Source organism: Anabrus simplex, chromosome 2 (assembly GCF_040414725.1).
Source record: "Anabrus simplex isolate iqAnaSimp1 chromosome 2, ASM4041472v1, whole genome shotgun sequence".
In the NCBI taxonomy this organism is placed as follows: domain Eukaryota; kingdom Metazoa; phylum Arthropoda; class Insecta; order Orthoptera; family Tettigoniidae; genus Anabrus; species Anabrus simplex.
Window position 1 is genome coordinate 410,441,263 of NC_090266.1, and position 17,836 is coordinate 410,459,098.

At 40.0% G+C, this 17,836-nt stretch overlaps 1 protein-coding gene across 1 annotated transcript in view; it reads right to left on the reverse strand.

The window, feature by feature from the left end:
* The window catches only part of LOC136862864 (phenoloxidase-activating factor 3), a 144,256-nt gene that overhangs the window by 55,041 nt on the left and 71,379 nt on the right, over positions 1–17,836 (reverse strand). The window contains exon 3 of the mRNA XM_067139129.2: positions 4,823–4,928. Within this exon, the coding sequence (XP_066995230.2) occupies positions 4,823–4,928 (106 nt within the window). The remainder of the gene's footprint in view (positions 1–4,822; positions 4,929–17,836) is intronic.

Below are 17,836 nucleotides of genomic sequence, written 5' to 3' on the forward strand. Positions count from 1 at the left end.
AATTTCAAATACAGATATAGGTACGGTACTATATTAGATTCAAAAACAGTAGCTATTACTGGACTAGGTCACTGAGGCAGGTCACAAGCATCCTGTACCTAAAAGAAGATAAAATATGAAATAAATATGCGAAGGAAACCGGAGAACACTGAGTTAGCCTGTATGCACGGGTGGAAAGTACACACAAAAGGAGCACATCAAAGTCCAAATTTTTTGGCTGCAGTCTTCGACATTGGAAGGTTGAGTCATGTTGTCAGTGATCATGGTTATAGGTAACACTGATGCGAAGTAAAATCGGGCGAGGTATAGGTGACCCGGGAGAAAAGGAAATTGAGTGGTGATTATTCACTGGTAAACCTAAACCGGAGCACCTACGTTATATGATGAGTAATCCCATGCTTAGCTCTTTCTTACATCAGTATTCATTAAAGGATGAACATTTTAGCGTATACTTGAAAACACGTCAAAAATGAACAGAATACGTTAAACTGATCACTTTCCCCGGTCTCGAAAGCCAAGAATAACGGGCGAGAGGATTCGTCGTGCTGAGACACCTCGTAATCTGCAGGCCTTCGGGCTGAGCAGCGGTCGCTTGGTAGGCCAAGGCCCTTCAAGGGCTGTAGTGCCATGGGGTTTTGTTTGTTTTTAATCACTTTTCTTACCGGTACAGTACTGTAATTTACATTACCCAGTAGTAAATAGAGTTTTATGAAATTCAGTAGTCTTAGTGTTGATTGCTTGACTTTCCATGAAAACATTACCCTCAGTAATTACACCAAAAACATTCGAAATATTCCGTCGTAGGGTGAATTCGTGTAACTTCTTTAAACTTCTGGCATTACTTTTATAAGCCTTCAATCTGCACTGAATCGCTTCGTCTCCTTTTTTTTTTCTTTTTTCTGAACACAAGGTCGTCATCTTTCCTCTGCATCCCTTCTTTTCCCTGGTTGTAATGAAGATTCAATCAATCAATCAATCAATCAATCAATCAATCAATCAATCAATCAATCAATCAATCAATCAATCAATCAATCAATCAATCAATCAATCAATCAATCAATCAATCAATCAATCACTACTGATCTGCATTTAGGTCAGTCGCACAGGTGGCAGATTCCCTATCTGTTGTATTCCTAGCATTTTCTTAAATGATGGCAAAGAAATTGGAAAGGTATCGAGCATCTCCCTTGGTAAGTTATTCCAATACCTAACTCCCCTTCCTATAAACGAATATTTGCCCCAATTTGTCCTCCTGAATTCCAACTTTATCTTCATATTGTGATCTTTCCTACATTTAATGACACCACTTAAACTTATTCGTCTACTGATGTCCTCCCACGCCATCCCTCCACTGACAGCTCGGAACATACCACTTAGTCGAGCAGCTCGTCTCCTTTCTACCAAGTCTTCCCAGCCCAAACTATGCAACATTTTTGTAACGCTACTCTTTTGCCGGAAATCGCCCAGAACAAATCGAGCTGCTTTCTTTTGTGGATTTTTTCCAGTTCCAGAATCAAGTAATCCTGGTGAGAGTCCCATACACTGGAACCATACTCTAGTTGGGGTCTCACCAGAGACAAATATGCTCTCTCCTTTACATTCTTACTACAACCCCTAAATACCCTCATAACCATGTGCAGAGGATCTGTACCCTTTATTTAGAATCATATTTATGTCATTACCCAAATAAAGATCTTTTCTTATATTAATACCTAGGTATTTACAATGATCTCCAAAGGGAACTTTCACCCCATCAACGCAGTAATTAAAACTGAGAGGACTTTTCCTATTTGTGACACTCACAACCGACTTTTATCGCCGTTTATCATCATACCATTGCCTGCTGCCCATCTCACAACATCATCGAGGTCATTTTGCAATTGCTCACAATCTTGTAGCTTATTTATTACTCTGCACAGAATAGCATCATCAGTGAAAATCCTTATCTCTGATTCCATTTCTTTACACATATCATTGATGTATATATAAGAAAACATAAAGGTCCAATAACACTGCCTTGAGGAATTCCCCTCTTAATTATTACAGGGACAGATAAAGCTTTGCCTACTCTAATTCTCTGAGTTCTATTTTCTAGAAACTTAGTCACCCATTCAGTCACTCTTTTATCAAGTCCAATTGCACTCATTTTTGCCAGTAGTCTCCCATGATCCACCCTATCAAATGCCTTAGACAGGTCAATCGCGATACAGACCAATTGACCTCCCGAATCCAGGATATCTGCTATATCTTGCTGGAATCCTACAAGTTGGGCTTCAGTGGAATAACCTCTCCTAAAACCAAACTGCCTTCTATCAAACTAATTATCGATTTCGCAAACATGTCTTATATAATTAGAAAGAATGCTTTCCAAAAGCTTACATACAATGCATGTCAAACTGACTGGCCTGTAATTTTCAGCTTTCTGTCTATCACCCTTTCCTTTATATACAGGGGCTACTATAGCAACTCTCCATTCATTTGGTACAGTTCCCTCATGCAAACAATAATCAAACAAGTACTTCAGATATGGTACTATATCCCAACCCATTGTCTTTAGGTATATCCCCCGAAACCTTATCAATTCCAGCTGCATTTCTAGTTTTTGACTTTTGTATCTTACTGAAAATGTCATTGCTGTCATAGGTAAATTTTAATACTTCTTTAGTATTAGTCACCTCCTCTATATGGGCATTATCCTTGTAACCAACAATCTTTACATACTGCTGACTGAATACTTCTGCCTTTTGAAGATCCACGCATACACACTCCCGTTGTTCATCAATGATTCCTGGAATGTCCTTCTTGGAACCTGTTTCTGCCTTAAAGTACCTATACATAATTTCCATTTTTCACTAAAATTTGTGTGGTCACCAGTTATGCTTTCCTTCATGTTATCCTTAGCTGACTTCTTTGCTAGATTCAATTTCCTAGTAAATTCCTTCAATTTCTCCTTACTTCCACAGCCATTTCTAATTCTATTTCTTTCCAACCTGCGCCTCCTTCTTATAGTCTGCTTACTTCTCTGTTATAATATAGTGGATCTTTTCCTTTCCTTACCACCTTTAAAGGTACAAATCTATTTTCACATTCCTCAACAATTGCTTGAAACCCATCCCAGAGTCTGTTTACATTTTTATTTACCGTTTTCCACCGATCATAGTTACTTATTAAAAACTCCCTCATGCCTGTTTTATCAGCCATATGGTACTGCCTTATAGTCCTGATTTTAATATCTTCCTTTCTTTCACATTTATTTTTAACTACCGCAAAAACATCTTCATGATCACTAATACCATCTATCACTTCGGTTTCTCTATAGAGCGCATCTGGTTTTATCAACACCACATCCAGAATACTCTTTCCTCTAGTTTGTTCCCTCACTTTCTGAATCAGATGCCCGTCCCGTATCAACTTATTTGCCATTTGTTGGCCATGCTTCCTGTCGTTCTCATTACCTTCCCAATTGACATTTGGTAAATTGAGATCACCCGCTACAATCACGTTCCTATCCTTATCGTTTCCCACATAGCTGATTATATTATCAAATAATTCTGAATCAGCATCTGCGCTACCCTTTGCTGGTCTGTACACTCCAAAGTTATCAAGTTGCCTATTCACCATCAGTGAATTAATAGTGCGTTGCATTCAGATGAGCGTAGGTTCGAATCCCACCTCGGCCGTCCTGGTAATGGTTTTCAACGGTTTCCCCTTCTCAATTCCAAGTGAACCCCGGGACGGTACCTTTGATAAACCGTGGCCGAATTACTCCCAATTCCTGTCCTTTATTTTCCTTGGCGGAAAAAACACTCAAGAAGAGTTGAAGCCGTAAAAGAAATGCTGTGAGCTTACAAGTAAAAATAAATTTTTATAATTTTCGATCCGATAAACCGGGAATCCGGATTAATGAGGGCCTGATAAACGAGGTTCTTGTGTACTGATATTTGCTGGGATCTTTGGCCACGCAGAAACGGAAACAGCTGGTGACGAGCTTGCCGAATGCTACGGTGCCAGTGCGGTGACAGCGTGTAGGCTACTGACCAAACCGAAAACATCGCCTTAGTGTTCAAAGCAAACATCGTACGCCTGACTACACTCCAACACGACGCCTTCCGAAATTAGCGTAGCCACTCTGACGCAAACATACATTATGCCCCTCTTTGCCCGCGTGAAATATTAAGACCCCTCTAGAACAGGCCAAAGACCGCAGCAACTAAGAGCAACTGACTTTAATTCCAAGATACGCTGAAATGTGCGGAGAGTAGTAGACACACCCATCTGTACTTATTACGATTTGCTTGTTCAATAATATAATTTCAGATTACTTACTAGGCCTACTCGCGCATTTTATGATATCTATTATAAATACTGTTTGATTTATTTCTTGACCACAACAGCGTAATATAATCAACAAATATGCTACTCTTCAGTGTATTTCTGACTCTAGATGTTGCAGATACTTTGAGGTTACCATGAACGTAACCTGTTTTAGAATTACTGTCCTGCAACTCCCTAGTGCTACGTCAGGCTCAGTTACAAGTGCACCAGCAATCTTAGACGAATCGTGCAGAATTGAAATAGTTTTCACACCCAAATACAAAATCTATCAGAAAAGTTTAATCATCTCCGTTTGAATCCTAACAGCCTTCATTCACGACGGATGATTATAGTGCTGGATCTAACAGTAATGAAATATCGTGACAAGGTTAGATCACGCTAAAGAGCACTTTACCGTACACCTTTATTATAAAAAACAAATAAACAAATTAAAATGTATAAATAAGTAAATAAAAAATAATTAAATAAATAAATAAATGGATCTTACAGTGTGTAGTCTCGTATGATCCTCTTGTGAAGACAGTGGGCAGCAGTAATGACATATCGTTTATTTATAAGAGCTCCGCCACATTCGAAGGAAAGTCTCCCTCTTCCTGAAAATTACATGAATTATTTCATTACAGGTTAGTAAATATAGTGACAAGGTATCAATTCTTATTAATTCTATACCGTATACCGGGCGGTACAGTTGCTCCTATTTTTTCCCGAATACATGCAACCAGCTAGGAATTAAATGCCCCTTAGTCCTATCTTACGTAACATCAAACAGCAATTTTATATAAAGACTTCCCCGCAGAATGCAAAAACGGTACAACAGGCAGTAAGTGAGGCCCATCTCAAAAAGAGTGTACCATTTTATGCATAGCGAAGTCATTTTTTCTTTCTTTTTCTTAGTCCACATACCCTCCAGGGTTCGTCTTTCCCTCGGACTCAGAGAGGGATTCTACCTCTACCGCCTCAAGGGCAGTGTCCTGAAGCATGAGACTTTGGCTCGGGGGATACAACTTGGGAGGAGAAAAAGTACCTCACCCAGGCGGCCTCGCTTGCTCTGCTGAACAGGGGCGTAGTAGAGGGATAGGAAGATTGGAAGGGATATACAAGGAAGAGGGAAGGAAGCGGCCATGGCCTTAAGTTAGGTACCATCGTGGCGTTTGTCTTGAGGAGAAGTGGAAAACCACGTAAAACTAAACCTCATTACAGATGTCGGACGTCGTAGGCTGTGCAGACTGGTAAAACAGGACAGGCGGCGAACTGTGGCGGAACTAACATCATACTTTAATGCTGGGCAGAGTACCAGTGTGTCTGAACACACATTGCACCGAACACTACTTGAACCTCCGCAGCCGGCGACCCATGCATGTGCCAATGTTAACACCACGACATCGGCAACTACGACTGAAATGGGCACATGACCATCGCCATTGGACGTTGGCGCTGTAGCAGAGCGTTGCATGGTCTGTAAAATCCCGATAACTTCTTCATCATGCCGAAGGGAGGGTGCGAATCCGTCGTCTTCCAGGAGAACAGCTCCTTGACACCTGTACTGCGGGACGGAGACAAGCTGGCGGCGGCTCAGTTATGCTCTGGGGAACATTCACGTTGGCATCCATGGGTTCAGTAGAGCTCGTGAAAGGCACCATGATGGCCGAGAAGTACGGTATCGTACACTGGTTGCGGACCACGTACACCCCTTCATGACGATCATATTTCCCAACGGCAGTGGCATTTTTAACAAGATAATACCCATGTCACAGGGCCAGGAGTGTGATGGAGTGGTTCGAAGAACACAATGGCGATTTGCAATTGATGTGCTGGCTCCCCAGCTCGCCAGATCTTGACGCAATCGGACACATCTGGGATGTGATTGAACGTGGCGTCAGAGCTCATCTCCACCATCCCCGGAATTTACGGGAATTATGTGACTTGTGTGTGCAGATGCGGTGCCAACTCCCTGCAGCGACCTACCAAGGTCTCATTGTTTTCATGCCAAGACGCATCGCCGCTGTTATCCGTGCCAAAGGTGGACATACCGGCTATTACCGTAGGTGGTCATAATGTTGTGGCTGATCAGTGTAACACGTCCAAATGCCTACGCACGCAACCTCAGTCGGCAGACTTAAACTCCTTCGAGAACCTGTGGAGTTTTCTCGAGAAGGCAATCCGGAAGTGAGACATTTAGTGTAAAACAAGCTTCATAACAGCAGTGCAGAAGAATGTGATAAAATACAACACCGTTAACCAAATCCCTCGTCAGATCATTGGCGAACCGTCTTGAGGCTGTAATAAAGGCCAAGGGCCACGCGAAAATGTATTAAGGTTGTGATATTTGGATAATATGAGGACCCTGACCTGCATTAAATCATAGTTATACTGGAGTGTCCGAATACTTTTTATCGCCGCAAAAAGAGACTTTTTCTTTCTTATTGTGATTTACCAGGCATTGTTACTGCTATACCTGTGTTTTTTGCTATGTATGAATAAACACAGATGTCAGTGGACAGAAAATGCAATTCTTAAACCGGCATATCCCCATCTTCTCGCATCTTAGGGCTCCTCCTCGCGATAGCCGCGGTTGTCCGAATATTTTTTACACTAACTGTAGCTCTCTTAAGAGCTACTTGAAAACATACCAGAGTACCTGCAATTTGAGAACTGATCATGATTTCACCTTCGATTATTGATCGAGTAAAAGTTAATAATCAAATTCCTATATCCCAATAATCGCAATTCAAGACCCCGGCGTAGATTCGACAAAAGTTTTCTTTTTAAAGAGAAATTACTGTAGTCAACCTCATTTCAGCATTTAAGGACAATCTTACTCTCCGTTCCGCGTAGTAGGCAAAATAATAGTAATCCACCAGCTGTAAAAATTACATAACCACATTTCAGTTAAGCACTGTAGTGTCGTAATTGTATATCAGATAGTATCTTGCCTGATATATTCGTGTGTATCTTTGTGTACGGTAACCCTCTCGCTCCAACATTTAACCAAATGGCAGTTTTCATTTCTATTATTTACCGGGCGAGTTGACCGTGCGGTTAGGGGCGCGCAGCTGTGTACTTGCATCCGGGAGATAGGGGGTTCGAACCCCACTGTCGGCAGCCCTGAGGGTGGTTTTCCGTGGTTTCCCATTTTCACAAAAGGAAAATGCTGGGGCTGTACCTTAATTAAGACCTCAGCCGCTTCCTTCCCACTCCTAGTCCTTTGCTATCCCATCACCCCCATAAGACCTAACAGTGTCGGTGCCAAGTAAAGCAACTAGCAAAATAAATTTCCACTAGAGCATAGTAGGATGAAATAACTAAGTACTAACAATAATCTGTCTACGTTTTTAGACTTGTTGGTAATCTTTGAGTAGTTCTTGCGAATTTCTAACTTTTTCTAACTTTAACTGTAATTTCTATTTCTGTTTGTGCTTAGAAATAGCCTATTGTAATTAGGATACGAATGAACGTATTTAAAATTATTGTAGTGGATTGTATTATCTTATTAGAAATTAGTGTGCTTATTCTATTACTGTGAAAAGTTTTTTGTAGTATAGTAGAAAAATTTGTAGTAACTCTCTTACTAGAATTCTGTTGTAGTAGTTAGGTTAGGCTTAACTGCAGTTTATAATTGTGTAATTTTTTTGTAGTTCTTCCGGTATTCAGTAATTAACGGCAATTTTCATCTTGTTAGGGTGTTTTAGGATAAAAATTTAGTACAACTAAGAAGTATTGCAGTTTAGTAGTAGCCTATATTAATTACCTTATTGTCGTGTGATCTTTCTGTACTTTCCTAGGCAATATTTCCGCCCTTTCATGTTCATTTTGCACAGAATAAGTTATTTTATTTTTCCTTTCCTTTTCATCATTCAGTAAAGAATGGTTAAGGAGTGCAAGTGTAGGAGCTGTGGGTGTGACCAGGCATTAAGCAGTATGAGGCAGGAATTGGAGTGTTTGAGGGAGATAATTAGAATTCTCCCAGAGGACAGAATCCTAATTATCTCCCTCAGAGGACAGGAAGGAAAGTAGGCCTTCCTCAAATAACGTATAGCAGGTCTAATGGTTTAAGGGGAAGGATATTGCAGACTAAGGGGTCTATTCTAGATCAGAATACAGAACAGGTATCTGTGAGAAATCGGTACGAGTCACTGCTGGTAGAACAACAGAGGGAAGATGAGGAACAGGGAACTATTGCTAAGAAGAGAAGTGTGGAAGTAGGAGGAATGGAAAAGGTAGGAAAGGGAAATACAGAGTAGAGGATACGAAAAGACAGGTGGAACAGGGTCATAGGATGGAGAAAAGAGAGGAGGAAGTAGCTTCTGTAGCCATCAGGAAAGATAGGGCTGACCAGGAGGGGAGGGGATCAAATGAGGCGGGTAATGTTGAGATATGTTATATATGTGGGGAAAGTATGTTGAAGAAAGGGAACCGGGGTGGAGTGTTATCCAGGAATTAGGGTAAGGCAGAAGTTGAGGAAAGTAGAAGAGGAGGGAGAGGAGATGTTGGTAGTGTTTCACGTTGCAACGAACAACGTAAGGCAAACAGATATAAGTACTAACATAGTCGGGGACGTGTGGGATCTGGTAAAAACAGCATGGGTGAAGTAAATGGAAGCGTAGAAATTTATCAGTGCAATACTGTGTAGGAGGGATACTGACTGGAATCTGATTGTGAATTTAAATGAGACTATGCAGTGGGTATGTAGGAAACTGAGATTGAGATTTGTCGATCCTAATGGGTGGGTAGGAGGTATAAAAGGTAGGAAATTTGTTTATAAGGATTATAGGCAGTTTTACTCAGGGGAACGGGGTGGCCTAGGGAGCGGTGTTAAGGGAACAGGGAACTGGAAATCAAGTATGGATGACATAAAACTGTTAGTGCTCAACTGTAGAAGTATTGTAAAGAAAGGAGTAGAATTAAGTAATTTAATAGATATAAACTTACAAGATATTGTAATTGGAGTTGAATCGTGGGTTAGGAGTGATATAACGAATGCAGAATTTTACTCACGGAACTGGAGGGTGTATCGTAGAGAGGATAGGAATGGTAGGAGGGGAGTATTCATTCTGGTGAAAGAAATATTTGGAAGCTACCGAAAAGTTAAAGCTGACAAGCACGAAATTCTATGGGTAAGGCTCATCTCTAAAGATGATAGGCAACTTGATAACATTGAGTGTACAGACCAGGAAAAGGTAGCACAGACGCTGGTTCAGAATTATTTGATAAGATAATCAGCTATGTGGGAAACGATAAGGGAAGGAACGTGATTTTAGCGTGTGATCTCAATTTACCAAATGTCAATTGGGAAGGTAATACGAACGACAGGAAGCATTACTAACAAAAGGCAGATAAGTTAATATTGGGAGGGCATCTGATTCAGAAAGTGAGGGAACCAACTAGAGGAAAGAATATTCTGGATGTGGTGTCGGTAAAAGCAGACGAGCCCTATAGAAAAACTTACGTAATGGATGCTATTAGTGATCACGAAGCTGGTTTTGTGGTAGTAAAAAATAAATGCGAAAGAAAGGAAGATATTCAAAACAGGACAATTAGGCATATGGCTGATAAAACAGGCATGAGGGAATTTTTAATAAGTAACTATGATCGGTGGGAAACGGTAAATAAAAATGTAAACAGACCCTGGGATGGGTTTAAAGCAATTGTTGAGGAATGGGAAAATAAGTTTGTATCCTTAAAGGTGGTAAGGAATGGTAAATATCCACTATATTATAACAGAGAACTAAAGAGACTAAGAAGGAGGTGCAGGTTGGAAAGAAATAGAGTTAGAAATGCCTGTGGAAGTAAGGAGAAATTGAAGGAACTTACTAGGAAATTGAATACAGCAAAGACGTCAGCTAAGGATAACATGATGGCAAGCATAATTGGCGGCCGTACACATTTTAGTGAAAAACGGAAGAGTATTTATGGGTACTTTAAGGCAAAAATAGGTTCCAAGAAGGATATTCCAGGAATCATTAATGAACTAGGGGAGTGTGCATGCGAGGATGTTCAATAGGCAGAAGTATTCAGTCGGCAGTATGTAAAGATTGTTGGTTACAATTATAATGTCCAGGTAGAGGTGACTAATACTAAAGAATATTAAAATTTACCTATGACAGCAATGACATTTACAGTAAGATACAAAAGTTGAAAACTAGAAAAGCTGACGGAATTGATAAGTTTTCGGGGAATATACTAAAGACAATGGGTTGGGATATAGTACCATATCTGAAGTACTTATTTGATTATTGTTAGCATGAAGGAACTATACCAAATGAATGGAGAGTTGCTATAGTAGCCCCTGTATATAACGGAAAGGGTGATAGACATTAAGCTGAAAATTACAGGCCAATCAGTTTGACATGCATTGCATGTAAGCTTTGGGAAAGAATTTTTCTGATTATATTAGACATGTTTGCGAAATTAATAACTGGTTTGATAGAGGCAGTTAGGGTTTTGGAAAGGTTATTCCCCTGAAGCTCAACTTATAGGATTCCAGCAAGATAAGCAGATAACCTGGATTCAATTGGATTGTATTGCGATTGACCTGTCTAAGGCATTTGATAGGGTAGATCATGGGAGACTACAGGCAAAAATGAGTGCAATTGGACTTGACAAAAGAGTGACTGAATGGGTGGCTCTTTTTCTAGAATAGATGATGTTATTCTGTACAGAGTAATAAATAAGTTACAAGATTGTGACCAACTGCAAAATGACCTCGATAATGTTGTGAGATGGACAGTAGGCAATGGGGTATGATGATAAACGGGGTTAAAAGTCAGGTTGTGAGTTTCACAAATAGGAAAAGTCCTCTCAGTTTTAATTACTGCGTTGATGGGGTGAATGTTTCATTTGGGGATCATTGTGAATACCTAGATATTAATATAAGGACAGATGTTCACTCGGGTAATCACATAAATATGATTGTAAATCAAGGGTACATATCTCTGCACGTGGTTATGAGGGTATTTAGGTGTTGTAGTGAGGATGTAAAGGTGAGGGCATATGAGTCTCTGATAAAAACCCAAGTAGATTATGGTTCCAGTGTATGGGACCCTCACCAGGATTATTTAATTCAAGAATTGGAAAAATCCATAGAAAAGCAGCTCGATTTGTTCTGGGCGATTTCTGACAAAAGAGTAGGATTACAAAAATGTTGCAAATTTTGGGCTGGGAAGAACTGGGTGAAAGGAGACGAGCTGCTAGACTAAGTGGAATGTTTCGAGCTGTCAGTTTAGAGGTGGTGTGGGAGGATATCAGTAGAAGGATAAGTTTGAGTGGTGTCTTTAAAAATAGGAAAGATCACAATATGAAGATAAATTTCGAATTCAAGAGGACAAATTGTGGCAAATATTCGCTTATGGGAAGGGGAGTTAGGGATTGGAATAACTTACCAAGGGAGATGTTCAATAAATTTCCAATTTCTTTGCAATCATTTAAGAAAAGGCTAGGAAAACAACAGACAGGGAATCTGCCACCTGGGCGATTGCCCTAAATGCAGATCAGGTAGTGATTGATTCTTGAGACCAGAGGTCACACGAATATGGAGGCACAGTCAAAAGTGCTCTTCGATATGATAATGAAGACAGTCGAATAAAGACTGAAGACGACCAGAGTATAATGGAAGGCGGCCAGGAAAAGATGAAACATGGCCAGAGAAATGTGGTCGAGGGCCACGCGAGATGAAGCATGTTCCGCAGGTCGACGCTCTGTCCCGTAGACCATGTCCAGAAGACTGCGAGTTCTGTTCAAGGATGGAGGTCGAGCACGAACTTTCCTGCCGAGTGGTCACCGTGCGATTCGAAGGAAACTGGAGCCGTGACGCCTGGATGAAAATGCAGAGGTAAGGGGATCGTCACCTGCCCCTGGTCCCGCTGGCTTACCAGTCCGCAGTGCACGAGGCCATGAGATCTACTCCACCGAGGACGCTGTGTGAAAGATAGCAGCGCCTTCCGACGGATCTAGGGTTGGCCATCCTGGCCCAATCGATAGGTACTACCTGTACCTGATAAGCAGACCGGAGGATGTGGGCGCCGCTACCAAGGGGAGTTCGAGCATAGAGAGCGACCGGGTAAAGGTGCGGCACGACCAACGAGCGGACATCACAGCAAATCACAAGGGGTGACGTAGGATGGCTATATAATACCGTAAGGAAGAAATTCTTGTCTTTCAAGCTCCAGAGGAAGTGGAAACGCTTTCGCCACGTTCTGAGAGGTATAAATGACGTCAGCTATCGAGTACGACGGAGGCCAAGGTGCAAGATGAAGGTGGTACATCTAGACCGACGGGTGTCAGACCGAAGAACAGCCGAGAAGGTTACTGATCGGGACGATCAACTCTTGAAGGTGCGCTATGTTACGTGCCAGCCCCGTGGTAGCTCCTTTCGGTACTGCCACGGAGGGCCTGGTGACTCACATGACCTGGGATCTCCCAGCCGGTTTGGAGGGTGGGGACGGCCTTCCCGTGTATTATTCTTGTCGGCCAGCTTACCTGTGTATTTCTTGGAGATTCAACGGGAATGTTCTCCCTCTAGTCACATCGTGAAATTTCTGGCTCAAATTACGCGAGCTGTAAAAATGGAGCCTAGCCACGGATAAACAGTCAGTGTTGGACTCGGGATCAGAACTGTACACGGAGTGAGAGTTGGGTTCCGAGGTGGAGTCAGTGTGTTGGGGTTTCAGTGGCTGGGCTGAGGGCGAGAGGGGTATTGGCTGTCGCTAGTGTCCCACCGAGGTCTGATCGAGCGAGCTGTTGTTGTGGTATCGGAGAGACCAGAATGTGTGTGGACTGCAGACGTCAGGACGGAAGACTGTACTGTGTGTTCGTGTATATCTGTGGACCGAGGCAGAGGGAGGGAAGCCGCTATCGCGAGTGTGAAGGTAAGTGGACCTGTGTTAATGTTCGCCGTTGTGAGTATCGTCCTGCTGTTGAATACTGTTGAGCCGTTTAGTTGTTCACTGCATGTGACTGTGTGAATTACTGGACTGTCTATGGTAACTAACCAACTAACTGTCATCGTGTGTCGTGTAGCCAGTTGCACCGTGTTCAAACCCAGCGGTCTACGCAGAGTGGCTGTAGGAGGTGACTGGACTTGGGGAAAGTGAAACTAAGGGTTATAGCCGTTCCCAGGTATATAATTCCAACCGGCCGGGACTCCCTGGTGTGTGTACAGAAGAGAGATTTGTAAATATACAGTAATTAGTAAGTGTGGCCATTCACAGCTGGTTAGAATTGTGTGTATATCTGTGTGTGTGTGCGCGCATTTATTAGGTCCTACTGAAATAAATTAGAGTAATGAAACAGATGGAGTTTCATTCGTAACAATATAAATGATATGAGTAAAGAACTGGGATCAGAGATAAGGGTTTTTGCAGATGATGTTATTCTGTATAGAGTAATGAATAAGTTACCAGACTGTGAGCAACAATAAAATAACCTCGATAATGTTGTGAGATGGACAGTAGGCAATGGTATGATGATAAACGTGGTTAGCAGTCAGGTTGTGAGTTTCAGAAATAGGAAAAGTCCTCTCACTTTTAATTACTGCGCTGAAGGGGTGAAAGTTCCTGATGGGGAACATCGTATGTACCTATGTGTTAACATAAGGGAAGATCTTATTGGGGATATCACACAAATATGATTGTAAATAAAAGGTACAGATCTCTGAACATGGTTATGAGGGTATTTAGGGGTTGTAGTAAAGATGTAAAGGATAGGGCATATAAGTCTCTGGTAAGACCGCAACTAGAGTATGGTTCCAGTGTATGGGACCCTCGTCAGGATTTATTGATTCAAGAACTGGAAGAGCTCCAAAGAAAAGCAGCTCGATATGTTGTGGGTCATTTGCGACAAAAGAGTAACTATACAAATATTTTGCAAAGTTTAGGCTGAGAAGACTTTGGAGAAAGAGACGAGCTGCTCGACTAAGTGGTATGTTCCGAGCTGTCAGTGGAGAAATTGCGTGGAGTAACATCAGCAGACGAATAAATTTGAGTAGTGCCTTTAAAAGTAGGAAAAGATCACAATATGAAGATAAAACTGGAATTCAAGAGCACAAATTGAGACAAATAATAGTTTATAGGAAGGGGACTTAGGGATTGGAATAACTTACCAAGGGAGATGTTCAATAAATTTCCAGTTTCTTTGCAATCATTTAAGAAAACAGTAGGAAAACGAAATATATAGGGAATCTGCCACTTGGGCGACTACCCTAAATGCAGATCAGTAGTGACTGATTGATTGATTGATTGATTGATTGATTGATTGATTGATTGATTGATTGATTGATTGATTGATTGATTGATTGATTGATTGATTGATTGATTGAACGCGGCTCACACGAACATTAATAACGAATAAAAATATTCGTCCTATATCGGACTCGTACCTCTGACTAACGAGCACAAGTGTCCTCCTCTAAATTTTTACCTCGAGTTGTCAGTTACCGCTGTTATGTCAATACTACTTCTAGTCATTCAGCCATCATATTATCATTCTGTACATGATGTTTCTGCGATACAAAATTTTCATGATTCTTTACCATCATTCGGTATTTTATCAGTAGGCCTAAAAATAAAGAGTGAACTTAAAACAATACACCCTTAAGGGTTTTTGACAGGGGGGTGGTGAGGAATGGTGACAAAAATATGCATTTATATAAAACCGTTTCAATTATGGTGTTAAAATTCCAAATTATATCCTAGGTGTTAAATAACAGAAGGTTTGAAACGAATTTAACCCCTCATGTAGTTAAATGGGGGTTAAAATTCTAAATAGAGTTGTATACTTTAAATCCTATGTGTGAAATAGGAAATATGTTTTAACGTTCCACCTCTAAAGTGTTAAATGAGGTTAGCTCCGTAAACGAAATTATTCGTCCATCCAAAACCGTTAGACGTACAAAGTTGTAATTTTTACGAGAGGGTTCTTCTATGTCCTAAGTATAAAATATCGTATACTTCAAAATATGTCTCCCCTAAGGGGTTTAGATGATGGTTGACTCTCAAAAACACAATATCCATTCTTTCGAACCCGTTTCAGACACGAACTTTTTTATGAAGAGTGGTTTTCTATATCCTAGATGTCAATAAATATTTAAAAACATTCACCCTTTAAAATAAGTATTCATTCCTCCATTACTCTTCGACGTGCAAAATCAAAATTTCAGAGGTTGGTCGCTTTTACATCCTAGATGTTAAATAAGATAGGGTTTAAAACATTCAAATTCTTCCGTATGGGGTTCAAATGAGTGTTAAATCAGAAAATAAATAAGCATTCCCCCAAAACGGTTCGACGTACGAACTGAGGGCGTATCTCACAGGTTCAGCTGACAGTGGACTCCCCAAATTGTAAAACATAAAATAGTAATAACTTTCAGTGTAAAACCGTAGCGAAGCACGGGTATCTTGCTAGTCTGTATATATAAAATAACATGTCCTGACTGACTAACTGACTAATTCATCATCGCCGAGCCAAAACTACTGCATATAAAGCAAACAAATTTTGGGAATACATTTATATTAGAGTGTAGGTGCTCAATAAGGGATGATTTTTAAATATTCCGTCGCTAACGGGGTGAAAACGGGGGTGAATTATTTATATGAGCATATGTATATCTAAAAAAACTTAAAAGTTTCCAGGCGTAAAAATTGGTATGTAGAATCTCCTTTAAAAATAAATAAACTCGTATTTGTTGGTTTTTGGAAAATCCCCACAACGGGGGAGAAAAATGGTGAAAAGGGGATCGAATACTCTTTATGAGGATACTTATATCTCCAAAACTGAAGGTGTTTCAGGCATGAAATTTGAAATCTCCCTTAAATATAAAGGAATACATATTTTTTGTTTTTGGAAAATCCAATGAATGCAGGGTGAACAGGAGTGACAAAGGGGGTAAATTTTAAAAAGACTTTGTTTACAGTATGTCTCAGAAACGTAAATCGTTACAGACCTGAAGATTGGTACTTGGAATCTCCTGTAAAAGTAAAGAAACACAGATAATTTATTTTCGGAAAATCCACTTAAGAGGAACTGAAAAGGTGTGAATTTTTAAAATGAGAATATCTACAGATTATTTTTTGTTTGCAGAAAAACCCTTAAGGGGAGAGCAGGTTTGAAACGACTGAAAAGGGGTTAAATTATTTTTATTAGAATAGTAATACCTCAAAAACCGAGGATGTTACCGAGGCAAAGATTGGTATATTTGGAGTCTCCTTTAAAAATAAAGAAATACGTATTTGTTTGTTTTCGGAAAATACACTAACGGGGGTGGGGTGAAAGAATTGGAAAATCAGCTTAATTATTTTCGCGAGGATACTTATATCACAAAAACTAAAGACGTTGCAGACATGCAAATTAGTATTTGGAATCTTCTTTAAAAATAAAGTTCATGTATTCTTTTGTTTTCGGAAAATCGACTGAAGAGGATGAAAGAATTGAAAAATTAGTTGTTTATTTATATGAGGATACTTATATCTAAAAAACGAAAGTTGTTACAGATGTGAAAACTGGTGTTTGGAATCTCCATTAAATATAATGGAACACGCATTTTGGGGGGGAAATCAACGTGAGGGTGAAGAGGGAGTTGAATTCCTTTTTATGAGGATACATATATCTAAAAAACTGAAGAGGGTGAAAAAAGTAAAAAAAATGTAATCCCTTTTATGGGGACACTTACAGTGTATGTAAAAAACTGAAGGTTACAGACGTGAAAATTGGTATTTGGAATTTCCTTTCAAAATAAAGGAGCACGCATTTTGGGCGGGGCGGGATCAACTTTATGGGTGGGGGTGAGAAAGGAGTTAAATTCTTTTATGACGATATATATCTCAAAAACTGAAGATGTTACAGTCGTGAAAATTGATATTTGGAATCTCCTTTATAAATAAAGAAAGGCGTATTTTTTGTTTTCGGAAATTTCACTTAAGGTGGGATGGTGAAAGGAAGTGAACGAAATTTAATTATTTTAATGGGGATACTTATATCTCAAAAATTGAAGGTTACAGATGTGAAAACTAGTATTTGGAATTTACTATAAAAGTAAAGAGAGATATTTAGGGGTGCAGGGCGGGGGGCGGAATCAATTTAACGGGGGGCGGGGGTGAAAAAGGAGTTGAATTCATTTTATAAGGATACTTATATCTCAAAAACTGAAGATGTTACAGACATAGAAATTTGTATTTGGATTCTTTCAAAGTATAGAAACGCGTATTATTTTTTTGTTTTCGAAAAATCCACTTAAGTGGGAATGAATGAATTGAAAAATTAGTTGAATTATTGGTATGGGGGTACTTATATCTCAAAAACTAAAGATGTTACAGACGTGAACATTAGTATTTGTAGTGTCCTTAAAAATAAAGAAAGACGTACTTTTTTGTTTTCGGAAAATCGCTTTAAGGTGGATGAAAGAACTGAAAAATTAATTTAATTATTTGTATGAGGATAGTTTCATATAAAAAACTAAACATGTTACAGACGTGAAAATTGGTATTTGGGATATCCTTTAAAAATAAGGAAA